Source organism: Capra hircus, chromosome 5 (assembly GCF_001704415.2).
Source record: "Capra hircus breed San Clemente chromosome 5, ASM170441v1, whole genome shotgun sequence".
Taxonomy (NCBI): Eukaryota; Metazoa; Chordata; class Mammalia; order Artiodactyla; family Bovidae; genus Capra; species Capra hircus.
The window spans coordinates 83,714,906-83,733,724 of NC_030812.1; the positions used below are offsets into that span (position 1 = coordinate 83,714,906).

At 38.3% G+C, this 18,819-nt stretch overlaps 1 protein-coding gene across 4 annotated transcripts in view; it reads left to right on the plus strand.

Annotated features, from left to right (window-relative positions):
- BCAT1 (branched chain amino acid transaminase 1) overlaps positions 1–18,819 on the plus strand; it is a 116,647-nt gene that overhangs the window by 42,548 nt on the left and 55,280 nt on the right. For all 4 annotated transcript variants that reach the window (XM_018048394.1, XM_018048393.1, XM_013964159.2 and 1 more), the window contains exons 2-3: positions 63–134; positions 10,351–10,551. In XM_018048394.1, the coding sequence (XP_017903883.1) occupies positions 63–134; positions 10,351–10,551 (273 nt within the window). The remainder of the gene's footprint in view (positions 1–62; positions 135–10,350; positions 10,552–18,819) is intronic.

Here is an 18,819-nt window from a genome sequence, read left to right on the forward strand (position 1 = left end):
TGATTACCCCAGACCCTAGTGAGACACCTAGTTTTACTTAATGGATTTAATTCTTCTTTAAGGACTGCAATAATGGATGCTCTGCAGAAGGTACCGGAGAAGGCGGATCCAAAGAGCCGGTGGAGACTTTCAAGGTAAGTTACTTGCCAGAGGCTAAGTGAAACAGCAGTTTAGTTGAATACAGCCATTTCTTGTTGAGATTTGGGGGCAGTTTTCTCCGCACAGGTTTATACAATAATTTAAATAAGCTGCCATGCATTTTAAATTCCACTCCTCTGGGGAAAAAGTCGTATGGGGAGCAGTGTAGGATAGTCATATAAAATTCCGGGCAGTTAATTGCTTATTTCATGAATTATAAAAGTTTTCTTGGAAAATAACCAGTTCGTGACTTTCACCTTGAGGTTTACCTGATTATATAATACTTTTAACCCTTCACCCTATTTGTGGAAAACGCTAAACTCATTTGTTTCTTCTTTAAGCAGCAGCTAACATTTTATAGTAAAAAACAAAAAAGGTTGTATTTCCTTCATTTCTCTCTAAATTCTGGGGTTTATATATTAAATAACCTCGTACTTCACAGAGGAATAGTGAGAAGCAAGAGAAAAAGAATCTTGTGAAGTATTTTAAAAATCATAAGAACATAAATGTAAGGTTTATTATCATTTTCTCCTTAGTTCATTATCTCCACCTATTCCTGACTCCTCCAGGCCATGGAGATTTTTTCCTCCGTGGCTTTTCTTTTTTCCTCCTTCTGCTCTTATGCCTGTTTCAGTCACTGTCAATTGTCATCCATAGCACAGAGTGTCCTAATGATCTCACATCCTGGCAGGGTTCAGAGACGGATGAGACTTGCTCATCAATTTCACACATACCCAGCTCTTACAATGTGCCGGGGACTGTGCTAGGCATTAGAAATCCAAAGATAAATTTAAGGTAAGATCTCTACTCTCAGGATTTTTTAAAAATCAAGATATGATATAGTAATTTCCTTACTAAAATGTTTGTGAGTTTATTTGTTCATGTTATTCCTTGTCCTTTAAAGATAGTGTCCTCTAACCCAACAGTAGATAGATAAACTCTGCTAGTCTATGAAGACTAAGTTCTAATACATTTTAGGGACTTAGATGTTGAGATATGGATCCTTGAAAGAATGAAATAAAAAGGATTCCTCCTTGATAATCTCTAAGGGTCATCTTATATAGTAAATTCCTCACTGGCTATATAGATTAATGAAAAAATTTCCCTAAAGGCTTTTATACTTTTGTACATGGAATTGTTTGCAAAGTGAAGGGTTAATTCATCATGTAAATAATCTTCTCTTTGTTAATTTAAATTTCTATACTTTAGATTTTAGTTAAGGGAAGTGTATTGATATTCTCCAGGCCAGAATACCGGAGTGGGTAGCCTTTCTCTTCTCCAGGGGATCTTCCCAACCCAGGAATCCAACCACGGTCTCCTGCATTGCAGATGGATTCTTTACCAACTGAGCTATCAGGGAAGCCCATTGATATTCTGTGCTTATGTATTTGCATATCAAAACATCAGTGGTAATTGTGGTTGAATTCACAGTGCAATGTGATGAGGCAAATGAAAAATGAAACCGATAATTTGTGGGGCAAAAAAATAGTAGCTTTTGTAGGACCATATTGGCTTTGGACTTTTTCTATCTCCTTCTTGATCACCTCATTTATAACTTTAAATTGCCTTTTGATCTCTCTTGGGGAGTTTCCATATTATATCCCTTCTCCCATTTTGATACAGTCATTTTTTTTTTTAACTTTCTATTTTATATTGGAGTATAACCGATTAACAGTGCTGTGATAGTTTCAGGTGGACTGCAAAAGGATTCATTCATACATATACATGTTGATACAGTAATTTTAAAGTAAGGAAACCATTTTCCGAGAGTCCGGTAATGATATGCCTTATTACTGAAAAATCCTAGGGAATCTTTCTGTGGACTCCAGGGTTATCTTCGTTTCAAGGAGGTCAATTGTGACCTCCTTCCTCTGCTCCCACAGCCCAAATTCTCTCCACAGCCCTTACTCTCTCATCCGTACAACTGCCTTATTAGATTTTTTTTTAAGTGTCTCTAAATGATAACAAATGTAGCACCGATGGCTTTCCAAGTAGAGCAAGACAGATGCACTTGTTTTAAAGTTATGCAATTTCAAAGGGCTTCCCAGGTGGCACAGTGGTAAAGAATCTGCCTGCCAGTGCAAGAGACACAAAAGACACAGGTTTGATTCCTGGGTCGGGAAGATCCTGGAGGAGGAGATGGCAACACATTCCAGTATTCTTGCCTGGGAAGTCCTGACAGCTGTAATCCAGAGAGAGCCTTTGAAAGTTTAAGTGCCAACTCAGAGAAGTACTGATGGCAATTGGATGTTGCTTGAATTCAGAGCTAATAATAGTCCTCAGGGGCTCTTAACCTAGTTGCACTAGCCTGGTGCATGCTTCCCCATCTCAGAGCAAATGGTTCCCCAACCACACATTTTGTGTCAAGAAATGGTTGTTTTTTAATATACCCTTTTTTGGTCATATTTCATGTTGTTTCACAGTCCAGTCATTGTGGCCTTCCAAATTTTTCCACAAGCGTATGTTATGAGACATCCTGACTTTGAAATCATTGGAGAACTTTGGAGCATTAGGAAGAGACAGAGTAATCATGAAGGAGAAAATAACATGTTACAAATATTGTTATGTTATCCATCTTTAGAAAGGAACTATAGGAAAAAGATGACTTCTAAAGAACCCTGGTAAAAATTGTGCATAAAATTTGTTTCTTTTACACGAGTGCTCTTTTCCTCTTTGAACTGTACCTCACATCTACTCAAACCAGTCACACACCTGCATATCGCTTGCTTACTTTTGAATTTCATTCAACTGTATCACCTCATTGATTAGATTTAGTTTTCTTAGGTAATTTCTTTTTCCATTCAGGTTAACAGCTGTTATTTTTAGTTTCCAGAATTGCCGGAATTTTTGTCAATAAGGGAAAATTGGAGTTCTTGATGAAATTCTGAAGGTACCTATTAGTGTGCTATTTTACAAAGCTGCACGTAGGAGCAATCCTCATGTATAAATCAGAATGTTAGAGGGTTGCAATTCACTTCATTAACAAATTACATGTCTTACAAGAAGATGTAGTAGTTTACTGAAAGGAAACTAATACCTAGCAATATAATCAATTATTTTTGATTTCAAGCAACTTAACTAGTATTAGCAAATTATTACAGTAGCACTAGTTGAACTTAAAAACATAAAAAAGGCTTTGCCATTAACAGTGAGTCCCACCCATTGTGGGTGGTCTTAGAAGTATTTTGAAGAGAGGATTCAGAAAAGTATATTCTAGGCCCAGATTATTATTCAAGTTAACTCTCTAAGGGTTTGAAATCATGACAATAGAACCGTCTTTTGTGATTTATGGTAAGTACAGGTTTTTGTTTTCAGTTTTGTTTTTACTATAGCAGTGTATTATGCTGAGATATCCAAAACCATGAAGATCAATCCAGGTTTAGTGAGGTTTAGAACAGAATTAGTCAAACATATTTGATATGATACTGTGTTAAATGAGAGGCCAATATGATCAAGAGAAATGACTCTTTCCCAATTGTTTAAGTCAATCCAAGGGACTTTATAGAGGAAACTAAGCACTTGGGAGAGTGAGCTGTCTATATCAAATGGTTGCATGAGAAATGGGTAAGGCAAGTGATTGGTGGTTAGAAAGCTGAGGACACCCCAGACGACTGGGTTGGGTAGGGGTTCTAGTTTCCACTCTTACTGCTGGAGGAAGAAGGGAGGGAGTTGAGATAAGCTGGAGGTGCCTTATGTTCAATTTTACATGTGGAAGAAATAATGGAAAAAAAGAGATGAGAGTGGGAAGGCATCTGTAGCCGAGTTTTAGTCCTTCTATCTGTTCCCATGTTAGACAAAGGCATATAAACAAGCATTCCTAAGTACTGAGGCATTGGGCTAATGTGTACACCCAGTACAGCCCTAGACGTGCTCAGTTGCTAAGTTGTTTCTGACTCCTTTGTGACCCCATGGACTGTAGCCTGCCAGTCTTCTCTGTCCATGGGATTCTCCAGGCAAAAATACTGGAGTGGATTGTCATGCCCTCCTCCAGGGGATCTTTCTGAGCCAGGGATCGAACCTGTGTCTCATGCATCTCTGTGTCTCCTGCATTGGCAACGGATTTCACTGAGCCACCTGGGAAGCCTCATGGATAGCCCCAGACATATTCCTTATTACCAGAACTCTGCTTTTGTTTGCAGTTCCCTGACCAACCCTGAATGACAAACCTGCATTTCAACCTCCCCTGCAGCTAAAGATATCAATGTGATACATTTCTAACCAATAAGGCATAAGGGAATTTCTGAGAAAATTTTGCTTTTGCGATCAAAGGGTACTGATTTGTCTGGTATTGTCCTTTTCCTCCCCTTTCTTTGGACTTTGATTAGATCCTTGGGCTTCCCAGGTGACGCTAGTGGTAAAGAATACACCTGCCAATGCGGGAGATGCGGGTTCAGTCCCTGGGTTGGAAAGATCTCCTGGAGGAAGAGATGACAACCCACTCCAGGATTCTTGCCTGGAGAATTCCATGGACAGAGAAGCCTGGTGGGCTACGGTCCATGGGGCTGCAAAGAGTCGGACACGACTGAAGTGACTTAGCATACACACAATGAATTTGCCAGCAGTGGTCATCTCTGAAAAGTGTAAATGTGATTGCCAGGTAAAGGTTAGAGATTTTTACTTTTCATTTTTCTTTCCTTCTTTTAGTAGAATTTTTTGAATAAATTAATGATTGAGAAGTCAGGAAGTAGAAAGCAATATGAATATCAGACATAGGTACCCAATTTTGAAGGAAATATTGTGTGTTCCATTTTGGACATATTCACTTTGAGATGACCAAGTTCATATGATTGTGAGAGAGTATGTGGCTTTCACTAAAAATTCACAGATCCATGAGATCTGAATCTCTTTTGCTGGTTCTCAGCCCTTCCTGTGCACTAGCCTGTCCTTCAGAGTTTTAAACTGAAGAGTTTAAACTGGAACTGATGTGGAGCCCCACTTTTGAGTCTCTTTTTCACCAATCTTAGGGTAGGGCATGGGCATTGATATTTTTCTTAAAAAAAAAAAAAGAAATCCTCCCAGGTAAATCAGCTCAATGCTGGGAACCACTGCTGTTTAAGTTGATGAAATTTTCAGGAGAAATGGTATGGTATGTTTCTCAGCCCTGACTACAGTTAGAATCCACTTGGATAACTTAAACAAACAAGCACAGTCCTGCTCCATCCCTCCAGGATTTTAGAATGGTGTCCAGCTTCGTGTTTTTAAAAACTTCCACAATTAAGTCCAACATTTTTTCAGGATTGAGAATCTCTGATGCCAAGAGGAAAGTGTAGAGGCTCAGAGAAAAAGCTCAACATCACCCAGATTCTCTTATTTTACCAGTGAAACTGTCCTCCTTTCAACTTTGCTCCTTGATGCTTCATAAAAACAGAAGGAAATTAAAACATGGTAGCCATGCCTTAATGGCTCCTACAAACTACCAGGAATGGAGAGATAAACTTGGGTTACGTCAACTGCCAGCAATGTTTGTGGTAAAGGTCCTGGGGAAATAAGAATGATGGGGTAGAATCTTGGTTGCATAGAGGCAGAGTATGTGGAGAACCGGAATGCCAATCAGTATACAATGGGGTGGGCTTCCCAGGTTGCTAGTGGTAAAGAACCTGCTCGCCAATGCAGGAGACTCTAGAGACATGGGTTTGATCTTCCTGGAGGAGGGCATGGCAACTCACTCCAGTATCCTTGTCTGGAGAACCCCATGAACAGAGGAGCCTGGCGGGCTACAATCTGAAGGGTTGCTAGGAGTCGGACATGACTGGTTCGACTTAGTGTGTGCACGTGCGCACGCACACACACACACACACACACACACACAGTGGGGAAATTGGTTCTCTTGGCCCCTCCCTTTCCTACTCCAGCAGTCACAGAGCCGCTAAGATTTTCCTGTCAATACACTTTCCCTGCATCCCTGTCACACTGACTTTGCCATTTCCTGTACCTACCCAGTGTGTTCCCACCTCAGGGCCTTTGCACTTGTTTCCTCTACCTGAAATACTTTGCCCCTAAATCTCTACATGACCTACTGTCTTCATTCAAGTCTCTGCTCAAATGTCACCTCATCTGGGAGGCCTTCCCTAACCCTTCCATCTAAAATAAGCATTCTGTTTCCCACTCTATCCCTTTAAACTTTGATTTTTTTCATAGCACTGATCACTTCTTGACATCTGTTTATCTCCTTATTCTTTTTTGTTTGCTTTTGCAATTGTGGTTGATTTTATTTTTTTCCTTCATAATTCTTTAGTCTTTTTCAAATATTTGATAAGTAACAGATACTGCACTTATAATAAGGAAAAAAGTGCTATTTGTGAAGGAATTTTAAAAAACCAGTAGGAAAACTCTACAAGATAATTAGGCCAGCTCTGAATTTTCCAGGTATTTGTTATCTATAATCATAATATACCTACCTTCTTTTTATTTATGTTAAAAATCTTTTTTTAATTTAATTTAATTTGATTTTTTTAATACCAAAAACATTTTGTGTTTGAGTATAGCCAATTAACAATACTGTGATAGTTTCAGGTGAATAGCAGGACTCAGCCATACATATACATGTATCCATTCTCCCCCAAACCCCCTCCTGTCAAGGCTGGCACATCCCCCTGGCCCAAACCACCTATTCTTTATACTGTTTTTCCCCCTCACTAAGAGAAGAGGTCTTGTCTCATTCCCTTGGTTTCTTTGTGCCTGGCACAATACAGGTACATAGTAGCTCAAAAATTATTAGGTTAATTTGGTACTGAATTGGTTGAATGGACCTATACTAGGGTTCTACTCTGAGCTAAGACCCCTGTTTGTGCCAGGGAGGTTCTTTTTCTGGTCATATTTGTGCAGCCAATAACAAAACTGAAGCTGAGACTGGAACAGCACAAGCTTTATTCATTGGTGAAGTGGGAACCCTCGCAAATCAACTTTTCAACCCCAGTCAGGCAAAGACACCAAATGTGTAAGAGGATTGAAGTATAAGGGAGGAAACTGGAAAGTGTGGGAATTATAATATCCATGCGTTACCTGAGAACAGGAGTGTGGTTTGGACCCGGAACTGATACAGCTCTGCTTTTCAGTTCCTATATGTGGCTTTTCCCGCTGTTGGCATGGCAGTTGTCAGCTATCATGGTGCTGGTGGGTGTGTCATTTAGCTGATGTATTACAGTGAGTGTACAGTGAGGCCCAAGGTCTAGTGGAAGTCAAATCTTCTGCCATCTTGGTCCTAGTTGGTTCTAACCAGTTCTGAATGAGTAACACTTGCTCACAGTGGCTACCACTTGTCCTCGACTGGCAGCGAGCGTGGCAGAGAAGGAAGACTGAGCCCTTGCATCTTGGTATCTCCTGTGCTTGCTTAGTGCAGTGCAGTGCCTGAGCCGCGGTACTGGTACAGTGTTCACTGAGTGAATAAAAAGGCAAAATACTAAGAATAATAAAGCAGATAAGGAAGAAACGAGTAAGGGAAGGAAAAGAAATCACCCTACAGTTTGATATGAGTCAAAGCCATAGTCTTGTTTTTAAAAGTTTCTCTGTAGATTGTTGTTGAAATACTAATGGTAGTGTTGCCCAATGTTGTCCAACTCTTTGCGACCCGATGGACTATAGCCTGCCAAATTCCTCTATTCATGGAATTCTCCAGGCAAGACTACTGGAGTGGGTAGCCATTCCCTTCTCCAGGGGATCATTCCGACCAGGAATCAGCCTTGGTCTCCTGCATTGTAGGTTGTTGGAATACAGTTGTATATATTCCATTGCCTGTTAGTTTCATGGCAAGGTAGGGTTACTGAGAAACCTAGAAATCCCCAAAGGTAGAAAGACCTTGTGTGACCGTGTTCTCGTTGATTAACTAGTGATAGAATTGACTACCTAATATTAGAAATAGCAGATGGGAAGTCAAACTTCATTTTCCTTTTTAAAAACTTAAATTGCTTTATTAAAACCACACAATTTAGAACTTAGTAATTTTACTTTTGAAGAACCATGCAAATCATTGGTTTTGTCTTTGAAAAAAAGAAAGCCGATGTCTGTTGCCTTTGAGGTATTTAAGATGTGTCCTGAATTCATGGATTAAGAACTCACCCCTTCTACTCACAGTATCTCCACCCCATTTTCATCTACTTTCATCTTTCTGTTTTTGTTGTGTATCTTACTACTTTTCCCTGTTATTAAGAAACTTTTGTTAATGGTGTTAATAAGTGAAAATTTGCATTGAGTTTGTCTTCTTGTATTGCTATAGTTCCAGATTTTTCTTAGCCCAGGATCCCCCTAGCCACTGAAAAAAAGAAAAATAACCAAAGCAAAAGCACAAGTGCTTCATTGTACAAGAATACTGTGAAACCATTCATGTAATAAAAAGTGTATGTTAGGATTTCACTCTCTTTAAATCCTGGCCATCTTCTGGGAATGAGTCTGTCATTCATTGTGGAGTGCAGCTGAAATCAACCAAATGTTATTTTCAGTATCTAAGAAAACCTTTACTGTTGTATGTGCCAGGCACTGTGCTGGGGCTGGACATTTAACTGCAAGTACCCTAGCTAGAGTTCTTATCTAAACAGTCTCGATGGACTGGCAAACTGCTTTTTTCAAATTTCTTTTTAACTGAAGGATGATTGGTTTACATATTGGTTTGATTTCTGCCATACGTCAGCATGAGTTAGCCAAGGTGTACATATATGTTGGAGTGGTAAAGAATCTGCCTGCTATACAGGAGACACAGGTTCGATCCCTGGGTCAGGAAGATCCCCTGGAGGAGGGCAGCCCACTCCAGTATTCTTGCCTGGAGAATCCCACGGACAGAGGAGCCCGGCAGGCTACAGTCCATGGAGTCGCAAGAGTCAGACACAACTTAGCGACCAAACCGCCACCACCGCAGGTGATAACTGAAGCTGTGGAAGTGAATGAAACTGCCTGGCGGGCTACAGTCCGTAGGGTCGCAAAGAGTTGGACTCACTGAAGCGATTTAGCACACACACATGTTGTCCTTTATGCTTTATGCTTCATTGTAATGGAAGCTTTCTGGTTGTTTTAAAATAAATAGCATTTTGGACCTAAATAGTACTCTAAAATTAACTGATTCATAATATATCAAACCACAAAGGTGGCTGTAAAGCAGTGAATTAATCAGATATAACTAGGTCATTCAAAAAATAATGATAAGAGGTGATGATACAAAGCGAAGTTCTGAAGTTCTGTATTTGCTTTGTGGGAGTGGGGAAATGACTACTTTGTGTATTGAAAGAAATGAAGTCTGACCTTCCTAACAGCCTGATCACAGCCTGAACTTGTCCTTGGTTCATTTTGGGTTTAAGTAAGTCTGAATGCGCCTTCCCCTGTGGTTTGTGTCAGCTGTTCTAGTTATTGTAAAGTTAGTGATGCTATTGTTTGTGATCCGGATGTGTATGTGGTGGTCATTTGTAATTGGCAAGCCGGCTGTGGAGAGCTGGTGCAGCGGGGCTGTGTGAAGTTGTTTCCTATTACTCTTATTTATCTTTCTTTGAATAAGGGGTCCTTTGTTCACTGTTTCCTCAACACAGAATAGAGGATTTATATCTTACTGTTCAATCTCTACTTCTGTTTTCAACGAGGAAAACATTTGCTTCACTGCTGCCTGTCTCCTACCATGTACCCAGAGGGTTTTGGAAGCTGCTGCCAAGAATTCTTTGAGGGAGCCGGAGTATAACCATCCCAAGAGATTCAGTTCTTAGTGACATTCTTTTTAGTTTAATAAGTCATTGTGAGTGCTGCTGTTTTGATTCTAAGACCCGCCCTTCTTCTTTCCCGAATGTTCTACACGGGTCTAATGATGGAAGTGAAGAAATATTTTCTTCTTTTAGCATGATTTGACTCCATCTACTATTTCGTCCCAGTTTCTAAACATCACTGAAAAATTTTTGGTTCTGATATTTGTTTGGTAGTATACATTGCAAAGAATTGTTTTGTTTTGTTTTTTGGTTGCATCTTGCAGCTTCTGGGATCTTAGCTCCCAACCTAACCTCTGGACTGCCAGGGAATTCCCTACGTTGCAGAGATATGAAACAAGAGATTCTGAATGGAGGCATGGTTTTTCTTGGCTCACCTAGTGTTGTTAAGTTTCTGAGTTAGTTGCCAACATTTAAAAGTTAAATGATTTCACTTTTTAATGGCCAGTGACTTAAATTCTGTCTTTTTACTCTCTGCCTCCTCTAGTTGGTGGATGTTCAGTTACTTTTCTTTAATGGTGCTGACTTTCTTCCCTAGGCTGAAGATCTAATAATCACACGAGCCACCGTTTTAAAGGAAAAACCAGACCCCAGTACTCTGGTTTTTGGAACAGTTTTTACAGATCACATGTTAACAGTGGAGTGGTCCTTGGAGCTTGGATGGGAGAAACCACGCATCAAACCTCTTCAAAACCTCTCACTGCATCCGGGTTCATCGGCTTTGCACTATGCTGTGGAAGTAAGTACTTGGAAATTAATGATGGTGGCATATTGGTCTTCAGTGTGGTTACTAAGTAGCTTCCTCTGCTCAAAGAGCTCTAGGGCAGTGTGGTCTTTACCATATTAACTAGAGGCAATCATAAGTGTCTGTATAAACAGTTGGATTGAAGGTGAGTCTTAACTAATTTTTCAGATTATCTTGAATTTTTAAAATGTCAATTGAAAAATCATGTAGGTGGTAAGCACACTCTAGGGTGTAGAGAATAGAAATATAATGTTTTGCACATGAAACTTGTAACATTGGCTTATAGTATTATCAGAAAATTATTTGGAACAAATGGGAAGGACAGAAAATTAGCAATCAAATAGCCTGTACTGTTAATATCTCACTAAGTCACTGCTCTTAGATCTCCTAATGATTGACAATGGATCATTAGGTACAGTATTATATTTATATTTTAATGCTAGCTGCATGGTTTTATGACAGCAATAACTTATTATGCATGTTAAGGGGCATTTAATTAAATGTCAGCCTTCAAGCATGAATGGAATAATTATAAGCATTAAGTGTTAAATAGAAGATGCTTTCTGTGGTCCTTCTTAGGATACACACTTAGCCAAGTATACAATATATTCCCTGTTCCCTGTGTGGCTTCCCTGGTGGCTCAGTGGTAAAGAATTTGCCTGCAATACAGGAGACCCAGGTTCAATCCCTGGGTAGGGAAGATCCCCTGGAGAAGGAAATGGCAACCCACTCCAGTATTCTTGTCTGGGAAATCCCATGTGCAGAGAAGTGTTGCAGACTGCTGTCACTCATTTTTAATATATTGGATATCTTTCCTAGAATATTGGGATTCAAGAATCAAGCAGTGGCCTAGTATTTAAGGGGCTGAAAGGTGGAAATAGTAAATATTCATATTGATATTGATAAAATAACTACATTTGTTTATTGAAATCCTGCAATATGCCCTCTACTGGGTACCTTGTATGGGTCAGCTCTTCTAATTGTTTTAAGTGAGAAAAATGTAGTTAATCATTCAGATTCTGGAGTTAAACATCCTGGGTTCAGATCCTGTCTAGAGTCGTATTATTTTGACCCACAAATTAACATGCATATAGTCTCCTTGGACATCTTTCTCTTCCACTAATCAGCCCCATTTTTTGTTTCATTTTGTTTTGTTTTTAGAGCTAAAACTACATGAGGTTTTGTTGATTTCAAATGTATTTTCTGATAAAAAAGTGAAAAGTGAAAGTGTAAGTTGCTCAGTCATGTCTGACTGTTTGCAACCCCGGGGACTATACAGTGAATTCTCCAGGCCAGAATACTGGAATGAGTACCCTTCCCCTTCTCCAAGGGATCTTCCCAACCCAGGGATCAAACCCAGGTCTTCCACATTGCAGGCAAATTCTTTACCAGTTGAGCCACAACGGAAGCCCAAGAATCCTGGAGTGGGTAGCCCATCTCTTCTCCAGTAGATCTTCCCGACCATAAATAGTGACACTTTCACATAGTGAAGGAGAGAAATGGAAGTGTGAGTAGGGAACCTAGATGAAAGAAAATGAAATTTTACGACATGTACTTCATTTTCAAGTTAAGATAAATATTTAGTGAGATAAAGGATAATTTGAAAAAGTGGACAACACACTATTTAATGGATACTTATAAAGGAATGCCCAAATAGCTACCATCCAGGCAAAGAAATGGACAGCTTGAGTATCCCAGAAACATTCTTTGTACCCCTTCTATGTCATAAACCCTGTATTTTCTGGCACTACTTTTATGATGATTTTTCTTTGCTTTTCACTTTGGATTATGTGTACCTCTAACACTACAGTTTTGCCTCTTTTTGTAAGTGTAATTATATAAACATATATATTGCATGTGTGTGCACATGCACACGTATCTATTGTTTGAGCTCAATATTATGTGAGATCTATCCATCCAGGACCAATCCTAATGTCTGTGGGCTCTGGGACAAAAATAAAAACAGAGACATCCCATAGTCTACCCTCTCTCTTTCTTTCAATCCTGACTCATCCTGTGTAACAAGGGGCCTTTTGCGCACGCACATAGATGCCCACCCCACCTGCAAACAGATGACCCTTGGCCATCCCTTGGACTTAGATGCAAGCATCCTAGTGACCCTGTCTGTTCTTAAGAGATCAGAAGGCCTGCTCAGACCCTGAAAATAGGATCAGGGCCATTTGGGCAGGGAATTCAGGGAATCCCTAGAACTGAGTATTTGGAGTCTGTCTAGAAAAGGGTCCAGTCAACTACTTGCTCCAAGGAGGTCACAACTGGGGGAAGATAGAGGTGAGAGGCCCTCGAAAGTGTGAAACTCAGGGCAGAGACCTGTGTTATCCGAGTCTCAGGGTGGTAGGTACCACATCGTATGTTCCTTATAGCAGTAGTGTTATGTGAATATATTCAGTCTGTTGTTGACTTGGCACCTGTTCAGTTTCCTTCTGTGAACATTCTTGTACATAGTATGCTGGTGTACTTGTTTACATGTTTCTTTAAGTCAGCAGTTCTCGAAGTGTGGTCCATAGAGACCCCTCCAGGCTGCCCTTTGAAGAGATTGCTTAAGGTAAAACTCTTCACAGTAATACCAAGGTATTATTTTTTCTTTCTCACTGTGTTGACATTCGTACCAGATAACGCTTTGCCACCCAACCTCTGTTAGTCATTGGATTGTTTATTGCCATGCATGACGGTATAAAAAGAATGTCAGCTCTACTTAATGTTCTCAATGAAGCATAATAATAATTGAGTTTATTAAATCTTGACTCTTACATAAACATTTTATTCTGTGTGAGAAAACATCATTTCACATGAAGCACTCTGTTGGACTGAAGTGCCATGGTTGACTCAAGGAAAAGCAACCGCGTGATTGTTTTTGTGTGGTGAACTCAACCGGCTGCTTTTTCTACCTGGCACCATTGTTCCTCGAAAGAACAAAGTTGTTCAAACTTGTGTGTGTTTTTTTGAAAATGAATGAAATAAGCCTGTCACTTCAAGTAAAACAATGGACTATATTTATTGGCAGTGGTAAAATTCTAGCTCTCAAGTGAAAATTGGAATTTTTGGAAAATTTGTATCCCCCACCCTTTCCTCCTGTTAAAGAGGTCTTATTTTGTATTATATTGGTGGTTACCAATGTTTTGATGATATTGGTAGTTTTAGAAGGAGTTACCCTTTGAAAGATCTGTGTAACTCAGGCAACCAGTATTTTTCCAAGTGAGTGTTCCACGATATTACAAATTTATTATGAGTAAAGATTCATTCAAAGTGCAGGATTTCCCTGGTAGCCCAGTGGTTAAGGCTCCATGCTTCCACTGCACTGGGCACAGGTTTGATCCCTGGTCAGTGAACTGAATCCTGCTTGCTGCAGCCATAAAATTAAAAAACAAACAAAACCCCCAAATCCCTGAAGTACATTTTAAAATGAAAAAAAAAAAAAAACCTATTCCAAGTACAAGATAGGATTTTTGATGCGTCAGTTTGGCTATTGTAAACTGAGGTCCCTAGAATTCCATTTTTCGTTTCCCATCGGTTTTGGACTGCAAGGACATTCTCTTGTGAACCTAGGAGGACTTTGGGAGGCAGTGGTCATTTTGTGGTGTGCACACGCCTTCTTCTAGTCATTCAGTCAAACGCTAATCTAGGTGCCCTTTGAAGGAATTTTGCAGATGTGGTTAAAGTCCCTGATTGGTTGATTTGAAGGTACCCAGAGGGAGATTACTGTGGGTGAGCCTGACCGCAGGACATCTGTGTAGGTCTGGCTGCTCACATGCACTCATTCTCTTGCTCTGTCTCCCTTCCTGAGTCAGTTGGGGATGGGCTGCAGCTCACATCTCCTGGTCCAGCCTGCTTGTGGCCTTCTGTTTCTCGGTACTTATCCTACAGATTTTGGACTTTGCTTAGCCAGCCTCCACAGATGCTTTGGGCAATTTCTTCTAATAAATCTGTACATGTTATATATATTTCTCCTAGTTCTGTTTCTTCTCAGTTGAACCCTGACTGAGACCATTGGATTTTAAGAAATTAACAGAGTATAAAAACTTCACTGATGGTGTTTCAGATTTTGCAGTGCAGCTAAGCTGTAAGGGATCAGCAGTTGTCAAGTTTTAGAGGAGTATCAGAGATTAATAGCCGTGATTATCTGAAAAAGTTATCACAAGTACTTTCTTCCTCAACCATATATCTATATGAGACTGGATTTTCTTTGTATACTTTAGCCAAAATTTCTTATTGCAAGAGACTGCATGCAGAAGCAGATAGGAGAATCCAGGTGTTTTTTGTTAAGCCAAACGTTAAAGATTTGCAATAATGTAAAACAGAGCCACATTTAATATTAATCCTCTTGGAAAATATAGATAATGTGAATGAAAATATTTTAACATCATAGTCTATTATTGTTAATAAATACAATTTCTCACTATGGCTATTGTAAATATTGATAGAATACTTTTTAAAATAAAAGCTCTTTGAGACCTTTATAATTTTTAAGAGTGTGAAGGCACCTGACACCAAAAATCTTTGAGAAATACTACTTGAGGGTATATCTAGGAATGTGTTGCTGGTATTGAACATATCTTCAATTTTATGAGAAAGGGGAAACTTTTCCATGGTGATTATACCAGTTTTTATACTCACTAGCCATGAATTGGCAAATACATTCAATCACAACTCATCAACTTTGCCAGTTCTTAGATAGCCTGACTTTGAATTTTTAGCTTATTAATAAGATGACATGTTATTGTGATATTAATTGCCACTTCTGAAGAGGTTGAACACATTTTCAAATGTTTGTCAATTGGATTTCATTTTCTTTGAGGTGCCTGCTTGTTTCCATCTTTGCTCACTCTATTGTGTTTCTTTCTGATTTGTTAGAAGTACTTTATGTATTTTGAGTATAGGTCTTATGTCATTTATATATGTTTTAAATATCTTCTTCCGCACTTTGACTTTTTATTCTCCCCATAAGTTTTTGATGACAAGAAGTAAATTTCACTTTTTGGGGAGGTGAGGGGCTATGCCACACAATTTGTGGATTATTAGTTTCCCGATCAGGGATTGAACCCAGGCCAAGGCAGTGAAACCTCAGAATTCTAACCACTAGGCCACCAGGGAATTCCACATTTCAATTTTTAAAAGTTGAATTTATCAATCTTTGATTTAGGTTTGGTTTTGTGTCTTGTTTAAAGAGTCTTTTTCTGTTCCTAGATTATGAAGACATCTTCCTGTATTATTGATTTTGTCCGTCACAGTTAGGTCTTTAATTTCAGAAGTTGATTTTTGTATGAAGTAGGGGTCCAGTTTTTCTTTCTGTCTGCTTTGTTTTCCTACAGATACCCAATTGTCCCAGCATCATTAAAGAAGGCTTTTTCCTTCTGATACGTCACAGCACATCTTAGCGCATACATGAGGTTCTGCTTCTAGATCTCTATTTGCCTTCCATTGTCTTGTCTATCTGGATCTCTCTTTTGTTTCATTGTTTTGCTTGTCCGTCTGGGCAAAAGCCACACTGTCTTTATCTCCAAATCACTATAAGGAGTCTTTTTTATTTTTTAAATAAGGAGTCTTGATGTCTCCTAGGACAGGTCCTTCTGTTTCACTCTTCAAGAGTGCCTTGGATATTTCTTGTTCTTTTGCTTTTTCTTATAGCTTAGATTCAGTTTATCATGTCAGTCAAACTTTTGTGATTCAGTTTGTTGCAAGAAAAATAAATGCCCTGACATGATTTTCATTTGGATTGCATTACATTTTATGAGTCAGTTGTGGGAGAATCGACATCTTTATATTTTATTTTTTTAATCCTAAAGCATTTTATTTTTTTAATCTTTTGATTTTGATTAGAGTATAGTCGATTACCAATATTGAGATAGTTTCAAGTGGGCAACTGAGGACTCAGCCGTGTATGTACGTGTATCCATTCTCCTTCAAACTCTCCTCCCATTCAGGTTGCCACGTAACACTGAGTGGAGTTCCCTGCACTATTCATTAGTGCAGTCTTTATAATATAGAATCTTTCAATCTATGCAAATGGGATTGCTTTCTGCTTTAGTTAGGTCTTAAATGACTTGGTAAGTTTTATATTTTCCTTATGTCTTTCACTTATGTTAGATTTTTCCCACCTAGGAATTGGTTTTAATTCTACCTTAAATAGTGTTTTTTTTTTTTCTAACTGCTGCTGTTATATGGGAATATAGTTTCTTATCTGGTTACCTTGCCTAAACAGATAATTTCAAAAGATTATGTCAGTTTTTCTGAATTTTCTACATTTAATCTTTTCTGTGTCTCAAGATCTATGACAGTTTTTTTCTTCTCCTAACTTTATACTTCTATTTCAGGGTTTCTCAAGTGATGCTAGTGGTAAAGAACCCTCCTGCCAGTGCAGGAGACATAAGAAATGCGGGTTTGATCCCTGGGTCGGAAAGATCCCCTGGCGTTATTTCATGAACCTTGCTTTACTTTATTGATAGTGCAATATTGATTTAAAGTATTCGTAGTTACAGCAGGCAATGTGTGATGGCCTCAATCTGAAAGAAAAGCTCTAAATTTTATCACTTTAATAGATAAACAACAAGGACCTACTATAGCACAGGAAACTATTCAATATCTTGTAATAACCTATAATGGAAAAGAGTCTGAAAAAGGATATATATATATATATATATATGTGTGTGTGTGTATATATATATAAACTGAATCACTTTGCTGCATACCTGATGCTGAGACTAATGCATTGTAAATCAACTATACTTTTTAAAAAATTGCCATTTTAAATATAATATTTGTTGTAAATTTATTGAAGAAAGCCTTTATCACTTAAAGAAGATTCTATTTTTCCTTAGTTATGGAGGAAACTCTTTTTAAAAATCATAAATGAATGTTTGGTTTTATCAGGTGCATTTATTATATCAGTGGCATGATATATAGTTTTTTTTACATAAACTATTAATATAGTGAATTTCATATATTTTCTAATGTTAAACCATTGACTATTCTTGGGATAAATCCAGCTTAGTTAGACTGTTATCCTTTGTATATTTTGCATCTTCATTATTCAATGACATTATCATATAATCTTTATGTAAATTTGAACCTATATCAAATGTGTACAATTTTTAAACTGAAATAAATTGAACCTTATAAAGTTACATACCTTCTTTATTTCCGGCAGTGCTTCTTGTCTGAAAGTTTGTTTTGTTATATATTTAGCAATATAACCTCACTGGCTTCATTTTTAAAACTGTTTATATGACATTGCTTTTTATGCTTTTTTGTTTCAGAGTTATCAGCTGAATTAATCTGACAACCATGTCTTTTAACCAAAGCTCTAGTCTTATTACAGTTAAGAAATTAACCACATATTTGCACTTTAGCAAAACATCTCCTCTTGTGCTTTTTGGTTGTGCTCCAGAATTTGTATTTCTTTTCTCTTGTAAGCTTTGAGGCTGTAAGCATCTGAAGGCCCTATTTTTCATTCTCATTCAGCTTAGCATATTTTCTAATTTCCATTCTTTTTCTTCTTTAGCTCACTCTTTAATATTAAGTAATGGGTTTCTTTTTTTCCAAAATGTGTATATGTTATGGTTATATTTTTGCTTTTGATATCTAGCTTATCTTAAACATGTGAAAAGAACGTGCCTTCTGCAGGTAGTATGTGCAGGGCTCTGTGTCCACTAAGTTAGTTTGTTGTTCCTGTTGTTCAAATCATCCATATTTTTATTTGTTTTAACCTGTTTGTTATATCAATCACTTAGAGAACCTGTGGTAGAAATTTCCCTTTTTAAAAAAAAATTTTATTGAAGTATAGTTCATTTACAATGTGGTGTCAGCTTTTGGTCTACAACAACATGATTCAGCTATGCATATACATACATTCATCCTTTTTAGATTCTTTTCTCAAATAGTTTATCACACAAAAAAATTCCCATTAAAATGTTCGATTTTTCCTCTTTTCTATATATTTATCAATATGCACTAACTTCAGAGTCTTTTCATATCCCTCCTCAGCATTTTGTTTGTGGCCCCACCCTAAGAAGGTGGCATTGCCCTAGCAAGAGTCTTGAGCTGCTTGGTTTCTGTGATTTGGGAGGCTGAACCACCTCCAGTCACATAGATATCCACTCTCCAGAGTTCATAGGAGCCAGATAAAATGAAAAGATACAGGGTGTTTTGGGATGGGTTGGGGGTAGGGTACTATGGGGGTCTTTGATTCCATTTCTGTTTTGTAGGCAGTCAGTCCACATTGTGTAGACGTGTGTGTTATTTAACCAT